Raw genomic sequence first — 19,728 nt, 5'->3', positions numbered from 1 at the left:
ACATTCCAATTACTTAAACCAGACTTACAGTAATCAGACAAATTATTCTATAAGATGAGGGCCACCAACTTTCTGAAGTCATGGCAGAATGTTTTTCTTTCCCAAGTTAGAAGTCAAATGTTCTAGTAGAAACTCAGCAGGAGTGAAGAGGCTTTCAGAGCATCTACTAATGAAACTAGTCAAGGCTTTCAAATTCACATCTGTTTTTTCTTTGTTGGTGACAAATTTTATTTTGGTAAAAGAGGGCTTGACTGTAGTCAAAAGGATATGAAGTCATAATACTACTTCTGAAGTAAAAGAGAAAATGATAGAACTTGCACTATTTTCTCCTAAATTGGTTCACTATACCAGCATGGCCACTGACTTAGAGTTTCTGTAAAATAGTCTATCTTCTGAAAAATACCTGGAGTTGTAACCTAATCATACCATTGTGAAGAAAATCTGTCTCAACAGAGCGTTTTTTGCAAAGTTTTCTTATAAGCATTGTAGCATATTTTTATTAGCTTGAAGGACGTAAAGCTGTGTTCTTCTTTGGTTACTAGGGCAACAAAGAAGTCTCTGCTTGGTACTAGACACACAAATTCTCTTCAGGCTGTACAATATCATGTAAACTCTGGTATCTATCTGCCTTAGCTTCTACACAGGGATTGATGAGAGAGCAGAAATGTATGCCAGGTTGTTTGCCTCTTAATCCCGTTATTTTTATTTTTTCTTGAGTTTTAAGTGACCTGAAGCTAGGCTTATTGCAAAAGGTCAAATTCTTTAAAAAGTAAATAAATAAAAGCCACTGTGGAAATGCAGTTCATATTTATACGTAATGCTTGATTCTACAGACCAAGATAGTGGCAATCAAATTGTCAGAGGTGAATTTTGTGATCCAGGCTTGCATGTGTTTTCAGAGGCTAAATCTGGGTAGTGCTGAAAGTCAGCAACTCTGACTTCTTGGAGTAAGAAGGCTCTTACCTTGACACGGAGGAGAAGCTGTTGCTTTTTGTGTGGTTCTGACTGGACGGCACGACACGATCATTCCTGAACTCTAATCCTTTGGAAGCAGGTGATGCTGCTAAGAAGGTTTTGAATTAATTGTTAGGCCTATTCTTGAAGACTGTAAAAGTGTAATTTTAATGAGCTAGAGAAAATCCTATTACAGTAGTTTAAATAAGTTTTGCAGTGGGATTTTTATCAGTGACTATAAATTGGTTGAAGGAATATGAGTGTTCATTTTGAAGAGTGAAATAATACCTTACAGGACTATAGTCTTCTGACCCTTTTAAAATGCATACGCATTTGACTATTTTTGCTAGCCAAAGTTTTTACTTTGTGTATCCACTAAGAAGTTTTGCTTTCTATAGTTTAAATAAAGAAGGATAGAGAGATTGAAGTTGTCATTAACTTATGCTTGAGCTTTAGTTAATTCTGTAAAATCTGGTTAATTCACTTTGCTTTCATAATGCTAGGATATATGTCTATCTTGAGTCCTGTAAGTATGATTATCAGTTCCTCTACATAAATAAATAGCTATAAATATTTGTATAGCTTTGGCATTTGTTTCTCAGCCCATTTTCTATGGAAACGAGCATTATGCAACTCAACTCAGTTGTCTGCTTGTCTCATCTTCCTCCATTACCTGCCAGTAAGTTTTGAATTCTGTGGCAAAGTTAAACTAAATTCAATGCTGGGACAAGTTCCCAAAGAGGTGGTGGAAGGTGTGTCCTTGGAGGTTTTCAAGACTGAACTGTACATGGCCCTGAGCAAACTGGTTGAGATCTCCTGGCTGACCTTGCTCTGAGCAGGGGGTTGGACTAGAGACCTCCCGAGGTCCCTTCCCGCCCCAGTGGTTCTGTGGTTCGAAGTCTGGAACGAGTTAGAAATCTAAATAATGATTAAGTTCTGTCTGAATTGTTGGTGGGAAAGAGACCCTGTCAGTGCTATAGTTGTGGAAAAATCTGTGGCATGTGCTCAACCCTAATTATGGACTGGAGAATGACAAGGGGAAGAGCTGTAGGCAGAAGGAAGAACTAGAGCTTTAGATATCAGCCTTGACCAAATCTATAAGAAACTAGATGTACCATTGTCCTCATAAATTTCTTGCCAGACTCTGTGCTTTGTAGAAGGAGCACATTGGATGCTGCTTCAGCTTTTCCAAATGGAATATTAACAATATATTTGTCTCAAAGATTTTTCTTTAACGCAGCTATAGGCCTAAACTTTGATACATCTGAATTGGTACAAATCTGGTCGCTTTCTTTCTCCTCCCCCACCTTTGTCAGTGCTTCCTTGTGCAGTAGGTTTATGGTATTTTAAAATATTACAGTAATTCACCTAAAGGTTTGTATGTCAAGAGATATGCTTCTGAGAGAAATTTCTTGTGACAAAGCATGTATTGACAGATAAATGGTAATGCGTATTAGGGCCACTGTTAAGTTCTTTGAACACAACAATGTAATAGATTAAAAATATGAAATTATTAGAGTCTGTAGATTTGCTGTATGATGTGCAAGAAGCTTATATTTCTTTTAATAGGTATCTACATTTTTCATTGTCTTTGCAAAGGGACCTATTCAATCCCACATCATCAGAACTAGGCAGGTTTTTTGACCTTGTAGAAGCTGTGTATGGAGAAGAAAGGAGGAGGAGAAATCCCTCAATGTCAGCGTATGTTTTAAGATATTGTGCAGTTTCTGCTCAAGCCGGTGGAGTTGAAGTGAGGTAACAACCTTGGCTTTGTCCTCCATGCTGGTGTTCTTGCTTCTGGTCTGAGGCACGCCTAATCCAATAGCTTTACTCTCTCTGCTGCCAAGCTTGATATTGGTGCAGAATCTGCCCTAACGTATCTGTTCTCAATACTTGTAAAGAAAGCGCGGAAGATTTGTGGTGTTACATAGCCTACTGCTGAGAATAGCTGGGATGCGGGTTGTTTTTCTCTTGAAGAGCAACCAAAACTGCTGATGCATCCTTCAGGATGTTCAGGTTGCCTCCATTACTAAGGATGGAAGACCTCAGAAGTGTTTACGTGCCATAGGCGTTCAGAGGTTAAATCTGATGACTGTTGTTTTCTTCAGATGGAGAACAGAGGTGCAGAGCTCAAGGGACTTGCTAGGAATCATGCAGGAAGTCAGTAGCGGGGTATGGAACTGAACCCACGTCTCTTAAATCACGTCAGCACTCCTCTTGCTTGATGTTTAAGGTGTTTTCTGCAAGGTACCAGAGGATAAAGTTTAGTTATGAGTGGTTATGTCTGAAAAAAATGGTCATTTTAAAGAATTGTCTTTTTTCAAGACTTTACCATCTATCTTTTATTTGTATTTTAGTCTCTTTAATTTTAGTATCTTCCATATGTTCTCCATTTGGTAGGTACTGAAAACCTGGACATATCCAGTCATGCTCATTGTATTGGAATAAACATTAATATATTAGCATGGCATATGGCTTAAAAAATATTTAAGGTCAGAAAACAAATGTGGTCATTAAGAATAACTTTCAATTATGGACCCAAAGTTTAAATACTTAAATATGAGGCCTAATTTTCAAGATGTTGAGCCATTCCTACAGCTAGTAGCAGCAATTTTTGAAAAATTAGATGCTCAGCTTTAGTGGCTGGAAATTTTGAGCAAGAACTTTGTATTTGAGCCACCATACTGTGCCTCATAATCTGTTCATAGTTTTCTTGACAGCTAGACTTCTTTCAATGCGAACTGAGTTTAGAGGCAGTAACTAAGTGAAATCGATCCACCTGTGAGAATCTCAGATTGTAGGACAATTCTGATTTTCCTGTTGCTTTTAGAAGCAAGAGAATTAGTCATGATGGAAAAAGTCAGGTAAAACACTTGCCTTGCATTTTATATAGAATTGATGGTTATTGCTTCTTAAACTATACCAAGGAATAGAAAGTTCTTATTTGAAAATTCCAGTGTTTCTAAGTTGCTAAATGTGGCCAGCACTTCAGGATTTCAACAAGATGATGTTGATACTCGATTGTATAAGACGAGAATTTTGATTGGCATAGAGAGGGAACTCGAGGATTAAAATATTGTTTGGATATGCTCACAGCAAACCTGCTGCTAAGCAGGTAGGTGTTATATATCACTTAGAGTCTTTTCAGTCTTGATAATAGACTTCAGTGTTAGATATGAATTGTAATGATAGATACTAGGGAGAGGTGTCCTGTTTAAGGTGAAAGCTAACCTCTTGTTTGCAAAGGCTTCTGAGCATCTAAAATGGCAGTGGATGAGAACTGTTGTTACTCCTGTCATAGGCTCCTTGTTGTCATCCCCAGCACTCAAAGTGCTGTTTGCCTGTGACTTCCTATGCCAGCCCTGTACTGCGAGGGGAACTGGTAATGTCATTGGACGTAGCTTAAACGTGTATGGAGTTCTGCAAACTTGCTGAGAAAAGGTCTCCCTAAGATCTTGATGATCAGGGATTTTTCTTTAGGACTTTCCTTTAGTGAATAGTGAACTCTTCTCCCGTAGGGCATGTTGGCAGGCCATTGAATTTTCAGGTATACTTGCTGTTTTACCAGTTAAGGAGGTGACAGAGCTGAAGATAGGCTTTATCTACAGTGACTTGCAGAAGCAGGTTGAACATATGGAAGGAGTTTATCGTTGTTCTAGTTGTCCCATGAGATCTTAGATGTGGAGAATCCTCTATAGATAAGAATTTATTTCTGAAGTGATTGGAAATAACCTGGAAAGTTCTTTAGTATCCTTCATGCAGAAATGATATGCATCATCCTGTTGCTTCTGTTGCAGCAAAGGAATGTAGGCTTACTAGATAGCCTTTGAGTATGTGTATTGGATAGTACCATGCACCGTTCTTGTCCCTTGGAAGGTCTCAGCTGTAAGCTGCCTAGAAATAATGTGTTCAAGTGCTTTGGCTGAAAAGCGCTTGTAGTAACAGTTGGGAAGCAAATATATATAGTGCTTCGTTACACTGGGTTTTGTTGTTTCTTGGGCTTTTGCTTGGAAGAGAACTATTTCCTCTAATTACTTACAAGCACAGTACCAAGGGTGAGCCTGCCAAACAATTTCAGCAAAACTGGCATTGGTTGAGACTTTTCCTAGACCTTGAAACCAAACTGGAAAGTGTAAACTGACTATAACAACCACAGAACTGAACTGGCTTTCAAGTATTTTATTTAAGTTGAGGTGATTATTTCCAGAAAGTTTCATGTACGGGAACAAAGATCGTTTCTGAAGCCTCCTCAAAAGCGATATGATGTGGTGGTTATTTATTATTCTAATATTATTCTTTTGAGTTGTTTTACAATTATTATTTAATTTGCTGTCCTATGAGTAAGTACAATTATCCTGACTTTATACACCTCAGTCTGTCCATCTGAAGAATTTGTTTCCCAAAGGCTATATAAGGAGTTCATGTCAAAGCCTAGAATAAAATGTTAGATCCCCAGTCCTGCAGTTAGGCCATACACTGTTCTTTATAGCAAAATAATTCATGACTCAGCCACCTAATTGCAGTGGGACTTCCCATAAGCTCTTTAACATCTACTCATTTATAAAAATGTTATTAAGACTTTTTTTAGTTGGGAGTTGTTGCTTAAGTAATTAAATCCTTACACAATATAGCTTACAAAACTGAATACTAAATGCAATTAATTGGTAAACTGGAATGACTTGTTTGCATCAGAATGGTGGGGGGGTTTACAGTTGTTCTGTATGGACTTACCTGAGAAACTCTAATAATTTCCATTAGAGAGCAAAGTGCTCAAACTTTGCAGAAACCTACTTATTTTTAGATTTACATATCTATCTCCTGACACATTCTATACATGTACACAGGTATAGGCACATCTTCATTGGTTTATATTTGCAGGACTCCATGGAAAAAGATATAGCTCTGCTGACTGAGCCCCTGCTGTTGATTTAACTCAAAACGTTAAAATTTTTAAAGCTACCAAAATACAAGGAATCGGGGTTTGGAAAAAGTGAAATGTCCTCTCTGCCTAAATTTCTTAAGACAAGGTAGTAATTGCTTTAGAAGTACGTATGTATTTTTCCTGCTGCTTTGGTTCAAGAACTGGAAGCTTTCAACAAAGGGTTAAGATTGTTTATTTTCCTCTTGACAATTCTGTGGTCTTGCTTTGTCTCCTCCTGATGTTTGAGAGGCTCAGAATCAGACTAGGGAACACTGTGTGTCTTTTCTTATCCTCTGAAGCTGATGTGAGTTTTAACTATCGAGGATTCTGCATTAAACATCCAAGGGATTGTGTGAAAGGGATAAGAAAAGGTCTTGATAGTTACATTTGGAATATGTTCTTTCTTTAGATGAGGAAGCTTCTAGTTCAAGTTATGGCAGATTTTACTGCAGGCAATCAAAGTTTGCAAGTTACGTTACAAAATAATGTTTAGTAGTATTTTTATGTATGAATTTGTAAGCAATCCAATAGATTTAACTGTTATTTTTGATACTTTATTTCATATTGCTCAGAATTCTTTTACTGTGTATTTTGGCAGGATTCTTACTACAAACTTTTTTGTAAGTCTAAAATGAAGAATAATTATTTTTACTGATAATACTGATAATATAAGATTTTTACAGATCTTATTTACATCATCATTGTCCCTAATATCTTTATCCCTTAAATTACTTTCCTTTTTGAAATACTATCAAAAATGCCAGAAATACATTTAAAAAAAAAAAAGAAAGCGGGGAAGACACCCTGCATGTAGAAGAAGGTAATAAAGGTGGCTTAGTACTGGAGACTCCTTTTGATGATTAGGAATTGTTATCATGGATAGATACCTCTACATTTCATTTGTCCCAGTACTTAACATGTAAAGCTAGAAATCATATATCTTTCCATAAACTTTAACAGCACTTAAGGTAGTTATAAAAAATAGCCTTTAAGAACACACATGTTTTTTCATCTTAATTTGTTTTTATTATACAGAAAGTTTCTGCATTTTGGTTGAACGTATTTGGCTCAGATATGAAGCTCAGGCAAAAATCCTAGAAAAGATGCAACATTTCCAGAATGAAATTAGAAAGCAGGAACCCATTTGAACTTTTTAATGTCTTCTCCTGTACACTCCCAGTTTAGGGGTACTGGGCAATCTCTAGCACAGTTTAAGGGAATCAGATCAGTTTATTAGCCTTGGTGTACATAATTTTTTTTAATTCTTACTTTTTTATTCTTCATTTTTATTATATTTTCACTGCACATCATTTTTGTTTTTATCTTTATCCAATGACAGCTCTAACGAGAAATCTGAAAAGTACCTTGTAAAAGAGATTCAGATGTGATGTCAGGTACCGCCCGTGTTTTTCTCTCTCTGGATAAGATTGGAGGTAGAAAAAATGGGAGGTAAAAATCTCTGAAGAATCATTTACATACCATACATCTTGAGGCTTTCTAAATGTGTTAAGCTGTTATTCAAAGTATACATATTAATCTAAACAGAAATGTGGATGATGTATGTGCCATGTGAGGTAAGATAAAATGTAGAAACTGTTTATCGCTCTGTGGTCAGTAGTGCATAGCTGGGCCACATAAAACATTTAAAGTCCATGTATTTATTGATTCCACGTGGCTATGGTGTCCATCCCCAGGAAAACTGAGGGATTTACTGTGGCCTGTTGATCCCAGAAGGTCATTAAAGATGGATAACAGGGTGGTTTTTAGAATTGAATTAGTTATCTGAGACTGGGAAATACATGCTGGTTGTCTTTTATGGAGCAATGACTGTATCTTGCCAGTAGTGATATCCTAGATATGATGATGTTTGACTTTGCATCAGTGTCTTTCATGGGGCTATAAATGACTGCAGTCGTGTTATCTCTTCAGGAGTTGCCACTGCTTAGTATCTGTCGTATTGGAGCCTAAGATAGCGAGATCATTTAAACAGGGTGAAGTACGTTGTTCTTTAAACATGTTCTGCAAACATGTGTAATTGGTCTTGCAAAAATTTGTTCCTGAAGAGGTCTTGAAAAGTCAAGCCTTCCCGTGCTGCATTTGAGTATATTTCTTACAGGCTCTGCTATGATGTTTGCCCTAGAATACATACTGTGCTGCACTGATACAGAGGAAACTGGCAGCAGTTCTCACTTTCAGGTGGCCCTCATGCTTTTCATTAGGAATGATGAGTGCTGCTCAAAGCTTTTCAGCAGTCCTGAGAAAATTGGGTTTTCCTGCTCCAGGAACGAGGAGCAGAACTGTGCCACTTCCCCAGTGCGAAGGGGACAGGCAGGGGCAGATGGGCTGCACTGAGAGGCAGGACCTCTGCCCAGCTCCCGTAGTGGGCTGAGCTGCCCTCTCACGCATCCTGCGATGGCAGCAGTAGTCTGTCTTTTCAAGGCTCTGGTATAGGTGGTGGGGTTTTAGCAGAGGAAAAGAAGCTAAAAGTATTTGTGAGTAGGTTAGATCCTACTTGAAGCTTTTGGAAGGATTTGTGAATTCCTGGGTTTGATTTTTTTTTTTTTTTTTTTTTTGGTGGTTATATGGAAGGGTTCTGCATTGCTGCTTGGGTGTTGCAAGGCGGCTCTTTTTCTCCTTTGTAAAGAAGCTATTTTCCTGTTGCATCACTGAAATTCAACAGGGTGAAAAGCCTGTGGGGAAGAGATGTTCTTCTTCCCTTCAAATTTCATTAGAATCATGTAATTCTGCCACATCTGAGAAATCACCCTCTCCTATTGCAGGCCTGTGCTGCTGCACACCACCTCAGTGGTGGGTGTGCTAACATATGGCCAGCCCAAAGCTCTGCGAATAGCAAGTGGAGCCTGCAGGGGCCAACAGAAGTCACCTCCAGCAAGATCAGCAGCCGTGGTAAAGAGCGTTGAACCAGGGATCTCCCCCATACTCATCAGAAATAAATTTGCCCAGGATACTAAGTGAGGCAGGAAATTCTGGCAGTGTTGGGAGGTAAAGGGTGGAGAGCCAGCTTGAACTTCAGAGCTTGTAGAGCTTGATTTAGTTGAGAGCTAGGGCTTCCATGGTGTGTTACCAGAACCCGAAAGCTGGGAAGTACAGTGCGGAGACCCTTAGGGACTTCTGAATGAAGACAAGCAGGGGCTGGAACCACTACGTGGAACCATGTAGTTTCTGTACAGGCCTATTAGTTCACACACAGTCAATCCATCATCATCATATCTGGAGAATACAACGCGCAGACATCTGGTCTGGCTCTCCCATACTCAGCTTGGGTCTGGCAGGACTGAACTGGAGCTCATAAGCCCATACTGGAGCCAGTCTTCTGCTCAGTATCCACGGACTGTTTTCCCATTACTTGCCATATTGCAACCTCCATTAGTCTAGGTAATGGATACTGACTTTTCTATGTAGAAAGACAAATTGTGTGGTTATATATGTGTGTGTGTGTGTGTGTGTATTATAGACAGTTTTTATATATATTATAGGCAGGCATAAGTCTATATATATTTTTATATATTTTATATTTATATATATAAAGTCACACAGAATATACATATATAAAAAGTCTTTTCTGTCTAAAGCTGACTACTCAAAATTTAAGTAATACAAGGATGTAAGTTGCTCTTGCAAAATTATTTTTGCCCTGTGAGGAGGTATTTGATAAGATGACATAATGAGAGTTTTGCAGAAACACTTTCTTACACAATTTAATGTTGTAAAGTGGTTATTGGACGAATCTGGATTGTAAGGTGCATAAGGCATTGACTGTAGGAGTCCTATCCGATTTTATGTAGTGAAAGTAGGTAGTGAATAGGGTAAATGCAAGACGCAAAAGCAATACAGAAAAAGTGCTTCTATCTGCTCCACCTAATAGTTCCTACATGATCCTGTGCAAATACATTAAATTAGACTTTTCATATCTATCCTGTCAGCTCATCAGTTCTTTTTGTTCTGCAGTATGAAACTTCACTATTTTCATTGCTCCATTTCCCAGGTGCTGAGTGCTCGTAGTAAATAGATCCTCAGATACTTAGTTGACCAGCTTTTCTAGGGTTCCTAAACCTTTTTAAGCACTTGAATATTTCAGTGGAACTGGCTATAAATCTGCAACAAGTGTGGGGGGTTTTTTCTTCGTATGTTTCTCAACAATTAGAGTGATCTTGCAGAACAAGAAGAGGTGATCTTGTGTTTTAATTCTGGCTCATCTACTTCTCCACTGAATGCTTCTCAAGTGGCTGCTTTGAATTTCTCAATTTTTCCCACTGGTAAAATTGAGAAGATACAGAATACCTGGAGGAGCTGGTGGGGGGAAGTTTGGGGCCCTCAGATATCAAGAAATGCAGTGAAGGTGTACCTGATTCCACTTTCAGGGTTTTTAATGCTGTACAGCAAATACAATAGGACACATGCATCTGAATAATAAAGATAAAAAGAAATACTGAATTGCCGTCTTCTCTGTTGAATGCTATCCATCTTATGTAATTAAAGACTGTGCTATCATGTGTTTAAACGCGGGAGGACAGATTTCAAGACGCTTGTGTGTATTTTGGTACTTAATGGCAGCTTAGCTCTTGCAAGAGTTCCAAAGGTATCATTGTGCTAAATACTGTATATCCACAGAGTAACAAATGGATTGCGTCTCTTCAGATGGTAAAAGAGGGTAGGATAGATGGTGAAAGTGAGGGGAATTCCCTACAATTATTGACCACAGTCCTAGACTGTGGATTAAATGACATTCCCGTACTTAGCAAAGAGACATAACAAAGTTTAGAATTTCAGCTGCATCTTATGACATAGTGGGACCAATTTTTGATACTGCTGTGGTGGTGTAAGATTTGCTGAGGTGGTTTGAGAAGTTACTGCCCTTTTATCCTTTCTGACTCTGTGGGAGCCCACTGTCCCTGGTGGACAGCCGACAGGAACACATAGGTTCCCTGTTTCGGTCTCGACAGCTGAGTTTCATCATGGCTGGTAGGTTAGACCAAGCTGCTGGATGTTTCCCTCAACCAGCTGAGGGAGGCATGAGGCATGCCAGCCGTGAGGCACATGCACCAGCTTTGCTCTGCTGCCCTGCCTGGGAGGCAGGGAGGGTGGGCGGGAGGGATGAAGAAGGAGTAATAGGTGGCTTGAGGCCAGTGACATCTTCAACTGCTGCACGTGTCAGCTATGACTGTTGTCTGTCCACAGCTCAGTCTTACTCAAGTGATTTGACTCAAAGCAGTACTACTAAGCTAATATGAAGTAGAAAATCAGGTTTAAATTAAGAAGGAACCATCTTGTTTCCTTAGATCTTTGTTTAGTTTAAGTGCTAAAAGCCATAATCAGTTTTTCTCTCAGTCCTTGTTGCTTTCGTGAGAAAACCCGTCTAAGAGTATTTTGGAAATAGGCCCAGTGTTTTCTTCTCTGCTATGGCAAATATGTAAATTTGAAACCTGACTGAACACTTATTTAGTTCCATGTCTGAAGAAGGGTTTATGCATGTGAGGATGAAAAAAAAGGCAGGCATTTTAATTTTTAAGAAAATTTGGCAAGGATCCCTTCACAAGGAGGTGCACACTAATAAATTCCTTCATAGCCTGTATGATCTATTGTGCTGTCCAAGTTGATTATGAAGCAGAACTGTGATAGTATTGCCTGGACCTCAATTTTTTTTTTCTTTTCAGCTTGTTTAACTGGCATAATGATGTGAAAGCTGCAAGGGAGAGTTACATATTCTGTATTAGCTAATACATGTTTTCATATAACAATACTTTTGTGTATATACAGTACTTGAAGTGGGCTACACTTCCTGAAATTTCAAACGAAATTACTGGCCCTTTGGTTTTCTCCCTTTTATCGCTAAACTGAGGGTTCTGTATACATTGACCAAAGATAAATGTACCTTTGAAAGGGAGAGTGATGCATCCTTATCACAAGCAGGAAATACAACATGATACCTGTTCAGGGAGAAGGAGGACGTAATGTTGAAGGGAGGGTTGGACATACATCCTGTTCTTACACCCTAACTGAGATTGCCAACATAGAAAATATTACTATATTCCTAGTTTTTGTAATGTGGAAGTGTACCTGGGAGATTTCCTGGTGGGAAAGAAAATTTGGAGGAGGAAGCATTCCCTAGAACTCTAAGAAAGCTCTGGGGGGAAAAAGATGTGCAGCAAATTGCTAGAATGTGAAATATGCAAAGCATTTTTTCAATGTAAAATTTTAAGATCATCCAAATGTCTCTTTCCTGTTGGGTCTGTACTGTTTGCAAATAGATGTTTACGTTTAGAATGTTGCCCTTTTCTAAATATAATTACTGCTGTTGTTTTTGTTTTTTTCAAACTGTAGGTATGAGAAGGTGCCAGTAATTCTGGTTGGTAATAAAGTGGACCTGGAAAGTGAGAGAGAAGTATCATCAAGTGAAGGCAGAGCCTTAGCTGAAGAATGGGGCTGCCCCTTTATGGAGACCTCTGCTAAAAGTAAAACAATGGTGGATGAGCTGTTTGCGGAAATTGTTAGACAAATGAACTATGCGGCACAGCCAGACAAAGATGATCCATGCTGTTCTGCGTGTAATATACAATAGCATTAAACATGACCTAACCTGGACTTACTTTGCAGGAATTTTGTAAGGTGGTAAAACTGTCTACTTCACTTCCTGGTTTGTGGGTCACTTGAAATACATCTGTAGTGAAGTAGCAACATTAACTCGGAGCTGAGCATTGAAAGTCAATCACTGACTCTGAATATAATTGGGTTAAATGACCACATCTCGCCCGTTTTTCCCTTTGAGCACCTGCAATTTTATGGCGTAGTCAGTTGATCTACAGGGTCGTTCCGGTTGAGCGTACATGTGTTGTCATGTCAGACAGCAACTATTTCTGAGGAAGTTGGAAAACTTTTCGAAATGGGAAACAAAAGCAGTGGAGAGAATATCTCTGAAGACCATTCACAATTAGCGTAAGCGCCAAAAGGAGAGCCAAGTCTTTCAGTGTCTAATTACCGTGCTTCAGGACATGCGCTATCACTTGTGGCCAAGTTTGTTCAGTCAAATATGTTGATTTCACCAGAACTTCTGACAGTGTTAGAGGAAGAGGCTACCAGAGACCTATATAGTTTGGATTTTTTTCAAAATTGATGCTATTATTTCTACACTTTATCCCACATCTTGAAATAGAAAACATTGCATCAGTGTGTGAAATGAGGGGCAAGATCTGAAAACAAATGATGGGTGAAGAAACAGTCTGGCATTGGAATGTTTTAAATCTTTCATTTTGCTGCTCAAAAATGGAGGATTGCTTCAGGTTTTGGTCTGCAAAAAGCCAAACAAACCCTCTGTTTACAAAGCAGGAAGCATCTTTATTTATCACTTTACTGAACCAGGAGGAAGCAACTGTGATGAAAAAAAATTGCTGAGCCTTACTAACAAGGAACACTTTAATAGATTAACTAGTACCATCTTGTAAGGAAAATTAAGCCATGTTGCATCCATATGTTCCCTTCTGCAGAAACCTCGTGGGACAGTATGAACATCCTGCATTTTTAAGTTTGTTAAAGACAACAGTTTTTCTTGCCTTTAAGGGCTACGTTCTCTGGTGTGATCCCTAACTAACCTTTGAAAATCAAGTTTGCTATTTGATAGCTTTAATGTTGAAAACTTAAATTGGATAACCATGTGAAATCATTTGGTTCAGAGGTGAAATAGTTGCGGTTGTAATTCCTTAGGTGAGTGTGGAAATGGCTCTTTAATTGCCTGACACACTATTCAAAGGTTGCCCCAATTATTGGAGTGTTAAATGGTGGGAGCAAATATTTTATTTTGAAAGGATGCTCGAGCTCTGACTTGCTAGTTTCATAGCAGTGAAGTATTTATCATTTGCATGACTAATGGCACAGAAATACCTATTCCGAAGTCTTACAATCAAAGTATAGAAGAGTTTTCAATCACAATGTTTAGATTTTAAATGCTGGAGAGAGATTGTCTTGAGCTGGATCTTTTATAGGTAAAATTGGCCATAAAAATACAGAGTCACTGAGCCTGTGGTCTAAATAACACCATGCGTTTATTAGTTTTTCAATCTTGTGCAGTAACAGTGTAGTTCCTTGTGTTTAAATGAGTGAAAACAGGGGTGCTGGGATGTGTGTGTGTGTGTTGAGCGTGTATGTCTGTGTGTATATGGCCCTTAGAAATGCTGTAATTGGAGTTAGGTTCGAGCGTTTTGCCTCCATCTGCAGTACTTCCTAAAAACACTCTCATCTGCTACAAAGGAAACTTGAATACAAAACGCTTTGCAGATTTTCATACATAAATATCCTTAACATTTTGAATTACAGTTCAGTGGATGATAACTAAAGGACATCATATTAATGGAAGAGAACTGGCCATCTCTGCCCTTAATCTTTCAAGACCTTTCCACAACCGATGTATCAAAGGGCATTAGGTGTCACAAAACATTAAGCCTTACTAGAACGTAAATGTAGCCCGTTTCCCATCTACCTTGCAGAGCTTTCGTTACTGTACTTTGTTCTCTTAGGGAGATAGGCACACCGTTTCTTTCTGGCATCTGAATGCCCGTTTTGGGTGCTCTGAATCGCCCTCCTAGAGGCACCTACCTCTTACCATTGACTATATAGCAAACTTAGGCTTTTAACTTTGGTCCTCCGAGTCACGCAACTTATATGCCTAAACTAGATGGTATGAATGTTCTCTTCCCCCCCGCCCGCCCGCCCAGTGTGTCAGCCACCACGCTTAAGCAAGATGCGAGATGTTGAGTTAATGATATTTCAATGTTTAAAATATCTAGATTGGGAAATGGTTTATTGAGCGGTACAACCTATCTGTAAAACAGCTTGTCAGTGAGAGATCCACTGCATCAGAAAAAGAACCAACCCCAGAACCAAACCCAAATTTGAAACTGAGTTGGAAGTGCATGTTATGCAATGTTATTTACAGAGATGCTAAAATCTTACCTCAGAGATTGTTCATCAACCAAGAAAATGGCATGAAGTACAATGTGAACAGCCTAACATGAAGTTCATAATATAAAACAGATGGGCTTTTAACATAGAAAAAATTACACAGTAAAATTTTTAACAGAACATGTTAATGAAAATATCTCCCAGTCTTGTTTCTTCATTACACTCTTACATTTGCAAAAACTTAGGCTGTAAATAAGCTACCACACAACGTGGCGGAGGGGAAAGCGTAAGTGTTGTTTTTCATTGTATAGTTCTGAGGAAGTAGTTATGCACTATTTGTATTTCCACTAATGTGAAGATAGTGGAGCTTGAATCAATGACAGTTGCACTCGACAGAGATTTTTCAAATTATAGGGGTAGCAGAAAAGGGGGAGGTAAGTGAGCCATGCAGCAGCTGCGTGGCCGTGGCCACCCTGCGGGAGTCATTGGTCTTGGGTCACCGTTTCATTTGTACCCTGATAGGGTTACCAATTATAGTATTTGAAAGTTTCTTATAACATGCCTTAAAATACTATGATTTGTTCCAAAGACCCACTTTTCCTTTGGCTGTTCTTGTAGAGCTTTGTATTTTTCTACAAAGACAGCATTTCGCCAGTTTTGTTGTTTTTTTTTTAAAATGTTGCAACTTTTATTCTTTTAAGCTATGATAGTGAGAGCAACTGTTTCCTCTTTCCCTTAAAAATACACACAAAAGCTAGTCAAAGCAAACAAACCAGAATCAGATCAAGAGTATTAAACATCATTGCATTGGTTTTTGTTTTGTTTTGTTTTTCCCTGTTGTGTCCATCCCCCTGCCCGCCCCTTCAGAGCATCAAAAAAATTTTGGTGACGCTTTCTGTTCTGGTTCTAGCCTCTCCCTAACCCCAGTGCTACAGTTGCCATTACTTTTCTGTGGGAGAACTACTGGTATTTGCTTTCCTGTATAGAATGTTGCCTAAAGATGTCAGCCATTTGGTTGGGGGGGGTTGTGCATGTTTGTTTTTTATTTTTATTTTATTTTTTTTTACCGGTGTGCCGTCAAAGCACTGGTTAGGCTTTAATTGTGAAACTCCACAACAAAAGCAAATGTTTGACAACTGCAGGAGGCTTTTATCTGCATTGTTGTGCATCTGTTAATTCTTGATCAGGGTTTGAAGAAGGACTGAAGTGGGTTCTGGAATCAGGCTTAACGCTGTTGATTTGGAGTTTCCTAGGGTGAATTAATGTATTTCACAGTTAATTGTTGAGCTCTAATACAACTGGCAACTTAAAATGGGGCAACAGTTTGTTTTGTAACAATGTCAGTTGTTTAAACCTTGATGTTTCAAATAAAACAAGAATTGTACATAGAACTCAATGCAAACTCAGCAGTTGTATTTGGAGTTAAATTATTTTAACAAATAAATTTATTTAATGAAATCTCCCTTGCATGTCCTGTATTGTCCATTTTGATTTGATCAAAAAGTTCATCCGAAGCTGACGAGGGCTACCCGGTAATTTCAAACAACACTGTCAGCTGTTTGCAGTTCAGCTAAGTATTTCTTGCCAAAATGCTCTTCTGGTACAAATTAAACAGCAATAAGTAAAAAGCAAATATACTTGAATTTTTACAGATGGATGCGTGTTGTGATTTAAGTTATAAGCCTTATAAAAACCATAGCAAAGGGGGGGTTTGTTTACTTTTCTTAGAGGGATATACATTGACAGCAATCAGTAAGACTCAGTATTTGATAAGGTATGGCTCTTGCTATGGCAAGAGAATAGTGCTTATTGTAAAATACAATAAAATGATGTACGAACTTGGTCAATGTGTGATATAGCTAATACGCAGAACTACTTTTATAACATTGAGGTTGCAAAGGGTTAACAAAGGATTGTTTGTTATATCAGCTGTTCAATTGATGAGTGTTTTGCAGGCTTTCAGCACCATACAAAAGGAGTTAGCGTTAGAAAGAACTTCAAATACAATTAGGGTTGCAGAGATTTATAAATGAACAGTTGAGCTAATGCTAACAGGATTATTCTAGCTAATTGGCACTGATCAGCAGTTACATTTTAGTCATGCCAGTATCACTAAAATACCCTGTTCTCAGTAATGATGGGTGCTCGGTGGTCTCTTGTTTTCATGTCATGCATGCCATAAGGAACAAGAAGCCTGAGGCTGGCACATCTTAAAAGCTCCTAGTTCTGTGGACAATATAGAAGGCTGACACATACTGCTAACTTCATGTTTTTGATTTGCCCATTCATTCTGTAAAGCAGTTCCAGGGGAATTTTTGCAGTCCCATTAATTTAGTAATATCCTTTTGTTTTGCCCGAGAAGATACCTATACAGGGACAACAGGAATCAATTGCGTTGTTCTCAACAGTTCCAAAAAAATGCCGGTGTGCAACGTGCTCTTTTCGAGTATTGAACAACTAGAAAACTTTGAATGTTGTACTCTTAACAAATGCTTTCTCTGGGCCCATTTTTTTGTTTGGGTTTGTTTGGGGGTTTTTTTGTAGCTACTGCAGGAAGCTCATTAACTCTCTGAGAAAGCTTTGTAAAATATTTTGATTGGAAATAAATATCTTGTTATCAGTCCACGGGTATCAGTCGTACTGGATCACCAATCTTTGGTCACTACTTCTGTTGCTTGACCCAGGGAGTCACTGGACTACATCTTCTATCCCAAGTTACCTTCAGTAGCATTCTCTCCCTTGCTGTTTACCTGCTGCCTTGTGCTTGCTTCTCCATCGAAACGGCATCCTTCTCCTGAGAGCAGGAAGAATTATTCTGAAATTGCTGACAACTGTTTTTATTGCTCTGTCTGGCTCACACAAGTGTACTTGGTATGTAGTCATATCTTCCTTTTGCAGGCACCAACTTGATCAGTCTGTCTCAACAAACATAAATTTCCAGTTTCCGCTGGCTCCGTTTGGATGCACTAGTGCCCTAGTCAGTCATCTTACTACACGTAATTCCTGTTTTGCCGTAAAACCTGCAGAAAGACCTTTTTTCTTTTTCTGCGCTGATCGCAGTCACTGAATTTGCAGACGTTTTGAGCTGCAGGTTTCTCATCTTTCTTCATGGGGAGGTCAGTTAATGCCTGTGTGAATACGTCTGGATTCTGAGCCTGGCTGTTACTTATTTGGGCTTTGGCCATCAGACAACCAACACAACAAGTTTTTCCTACCTTCTTACATTGGACGTAAAAAGTATCAAGTTAGTGCTTTTATGGTCAGTTTTCAGGTAAAAGTGCCATTTGAAAATATTAAGAGACCGCATGATGAGTGCAATATAGGAGCTGAGGCAAAAAAATAAAGAAATCGTTAATGTTGAACTGTCTCAGTGGTTGGGCTACCTAGCTATTCAGAGTTGTATCCATGCAAGCTTTACTAGATTTTCTGCCTATTTGCCCAGCAAAACCAGCCCAGCTTGGAATCAGGAATTGGCATTGCCCTAGCTCTTTCTCTGAAGCACAGACCAGGCAGAGCCCACACCGACGTTCAGATGGTGGGTTGCATTTACAGGCTGGATTGCGAGTGGGCGGAAGGAAAAGCAACGTTGCTGAGAGCCAGGCACCGTGCAATACTGGAATCGCTAACAGCAAATCTTCATCCTGCTCTGCTGAACTGTTTTTCTGTGTACTTTCAAGTTCGCACATTTGAGTTTGACTTGAATGTGAAATAGTTTGGGGAGCACTGAGAATTTATTTTCACGGTGCAGTGACTGCGTATGTAGGCAACTGGATAACATGCCTGCCTGCTCTCCTAAGGAGTGTCTGCAAGGTCAGACAGCCACATAAGAATCTCGCTGAAGAACGGGAAATTGAGGTGGTTAACTGGCAGGAGTGGAGGGGGATGGGGATGGATCTAGGTAAAGAGGTGCAAATATAAACCAAAGATTGTTCAAGAAAAATACATAGGTAGACTGAGAGAGAGTTACGTTGGATGGGAGAAATACAGCGTTTATCACAGACCAAGATTATGACTATTCCTACACAAAAATGCTTATTAGCTAAAGTTAGTAGGTAAATCAGAGAACTGGATCTTAAGAGTAGCCTTCTGCAAGACGTTTCTTTTAGTTGAAAGAAGTATAAAGCTGCTTCTTGAGATGTTGAAGGAAAAGATCCTGAATACTTGGATTTTTTTCTTCTTTTAGAATCCTTGTACAGTTTAATAACCGAAAGACATTACCCCCAAATGTCATCCCCAAATACTTGAGACGTGGCACCTTAGCTTTCCAGTTGTACAACGCAGTTTAGAAAAACAAAACGTGCTTTCATCTTTCAGCTGAGAATATACTCTAGATTACAGCTCATTGGATTATTGCATTGACTTCTTTTTACTCTTCACCCTCTGTTCTTGCAGATGGAATAGGTAATCAAACTGAATAAAGGTCGCCTGGCACTTTCCAATATAAGACAAGGTGATCAGGGTTTTTTTTATTGCTTTCCAATCTGTCTGGTAGACCTCCAGTTTTCTCAGGGTGATCTATCTGTCCCAGATTTGGGGGTGGTTGGTTGTTCTCTTTTTAATGGTTCAGCTGTTTCTAAGGATAAAACAAAGGAAGATGCATCATTCTGCATGTGCTAAATTCTTGAAAACACTCTGTTAAAACCTGGCACCTTTCTGGTTTGAACCATCGGGAAATTGCCCTAAAAACCCACTATCTCAGGACACGGGTCTAAACTTGGCCAAGTTACAAGCCTCTGAAAAAAATGGTTTACCTGGTATGAAGAGGGATAGAAGTCTGCATCCTAACTCTTCAGCTGCCACTGGATATGCTTTTGGCCCTTTGTAGTTCATATGTAGTAACTGCTGGGTGCAAGGTGTGGTCCTCGTGCACATCTATGTATGTGCGTGTGTGTATATATATATATACACACATATATGTACGTGCTGGGTAGGAGCTGAGA

The 19,728-nt window shown here is 39.0% G+C and overlaps 1 protein-coding gene across 1 annotated transcript in view; it reads left to right on the top strand.

The window, feature by feature from the left end:
- The window catches only part of RAP2A (RAP2A, member of RAS oncogene family), a 30,814-nt gene extending 16,227 nt beyond the window's left edge, over window positions 1-14,587 (top strand). The window contains exon 2 of the mRNA XM_076361975.1: window positions 12,218-14,587. Coding sequence (XP_076218090.1) covers window positions 12,218-12,455 — 238 coding nt within the window. The 3' untranslated portion in view covers window positions 12,456-14,587. The remainder of the gene's footprint in view (window positions 1-12,217) is intronic.
- Window positions 14,588-19,728: the final 5,141 nt, after the last annotated feature.

This window comes from Aptenodytes patagonicus, chromosome 1 (genome assembly GCF_965638725.1).
Source record: "Aptenodytes patagonicus chromosome 1, bAptPat1.pri.cur, whole genome shotgun sequence".
Taxonomy (NCBI): domain Eukaryota; kingdom Metazoa; phylum Chordata; class Aves; order Sphenisciformes; family Spheniscidae; genus Aptenodytes; species Aptenodytes patagonicus.
The sequence above is the reverse complement of the archived record's forward strand: the minus strand, read 5'-3'. Positions and strand labels throughout refer to the sequence as shown.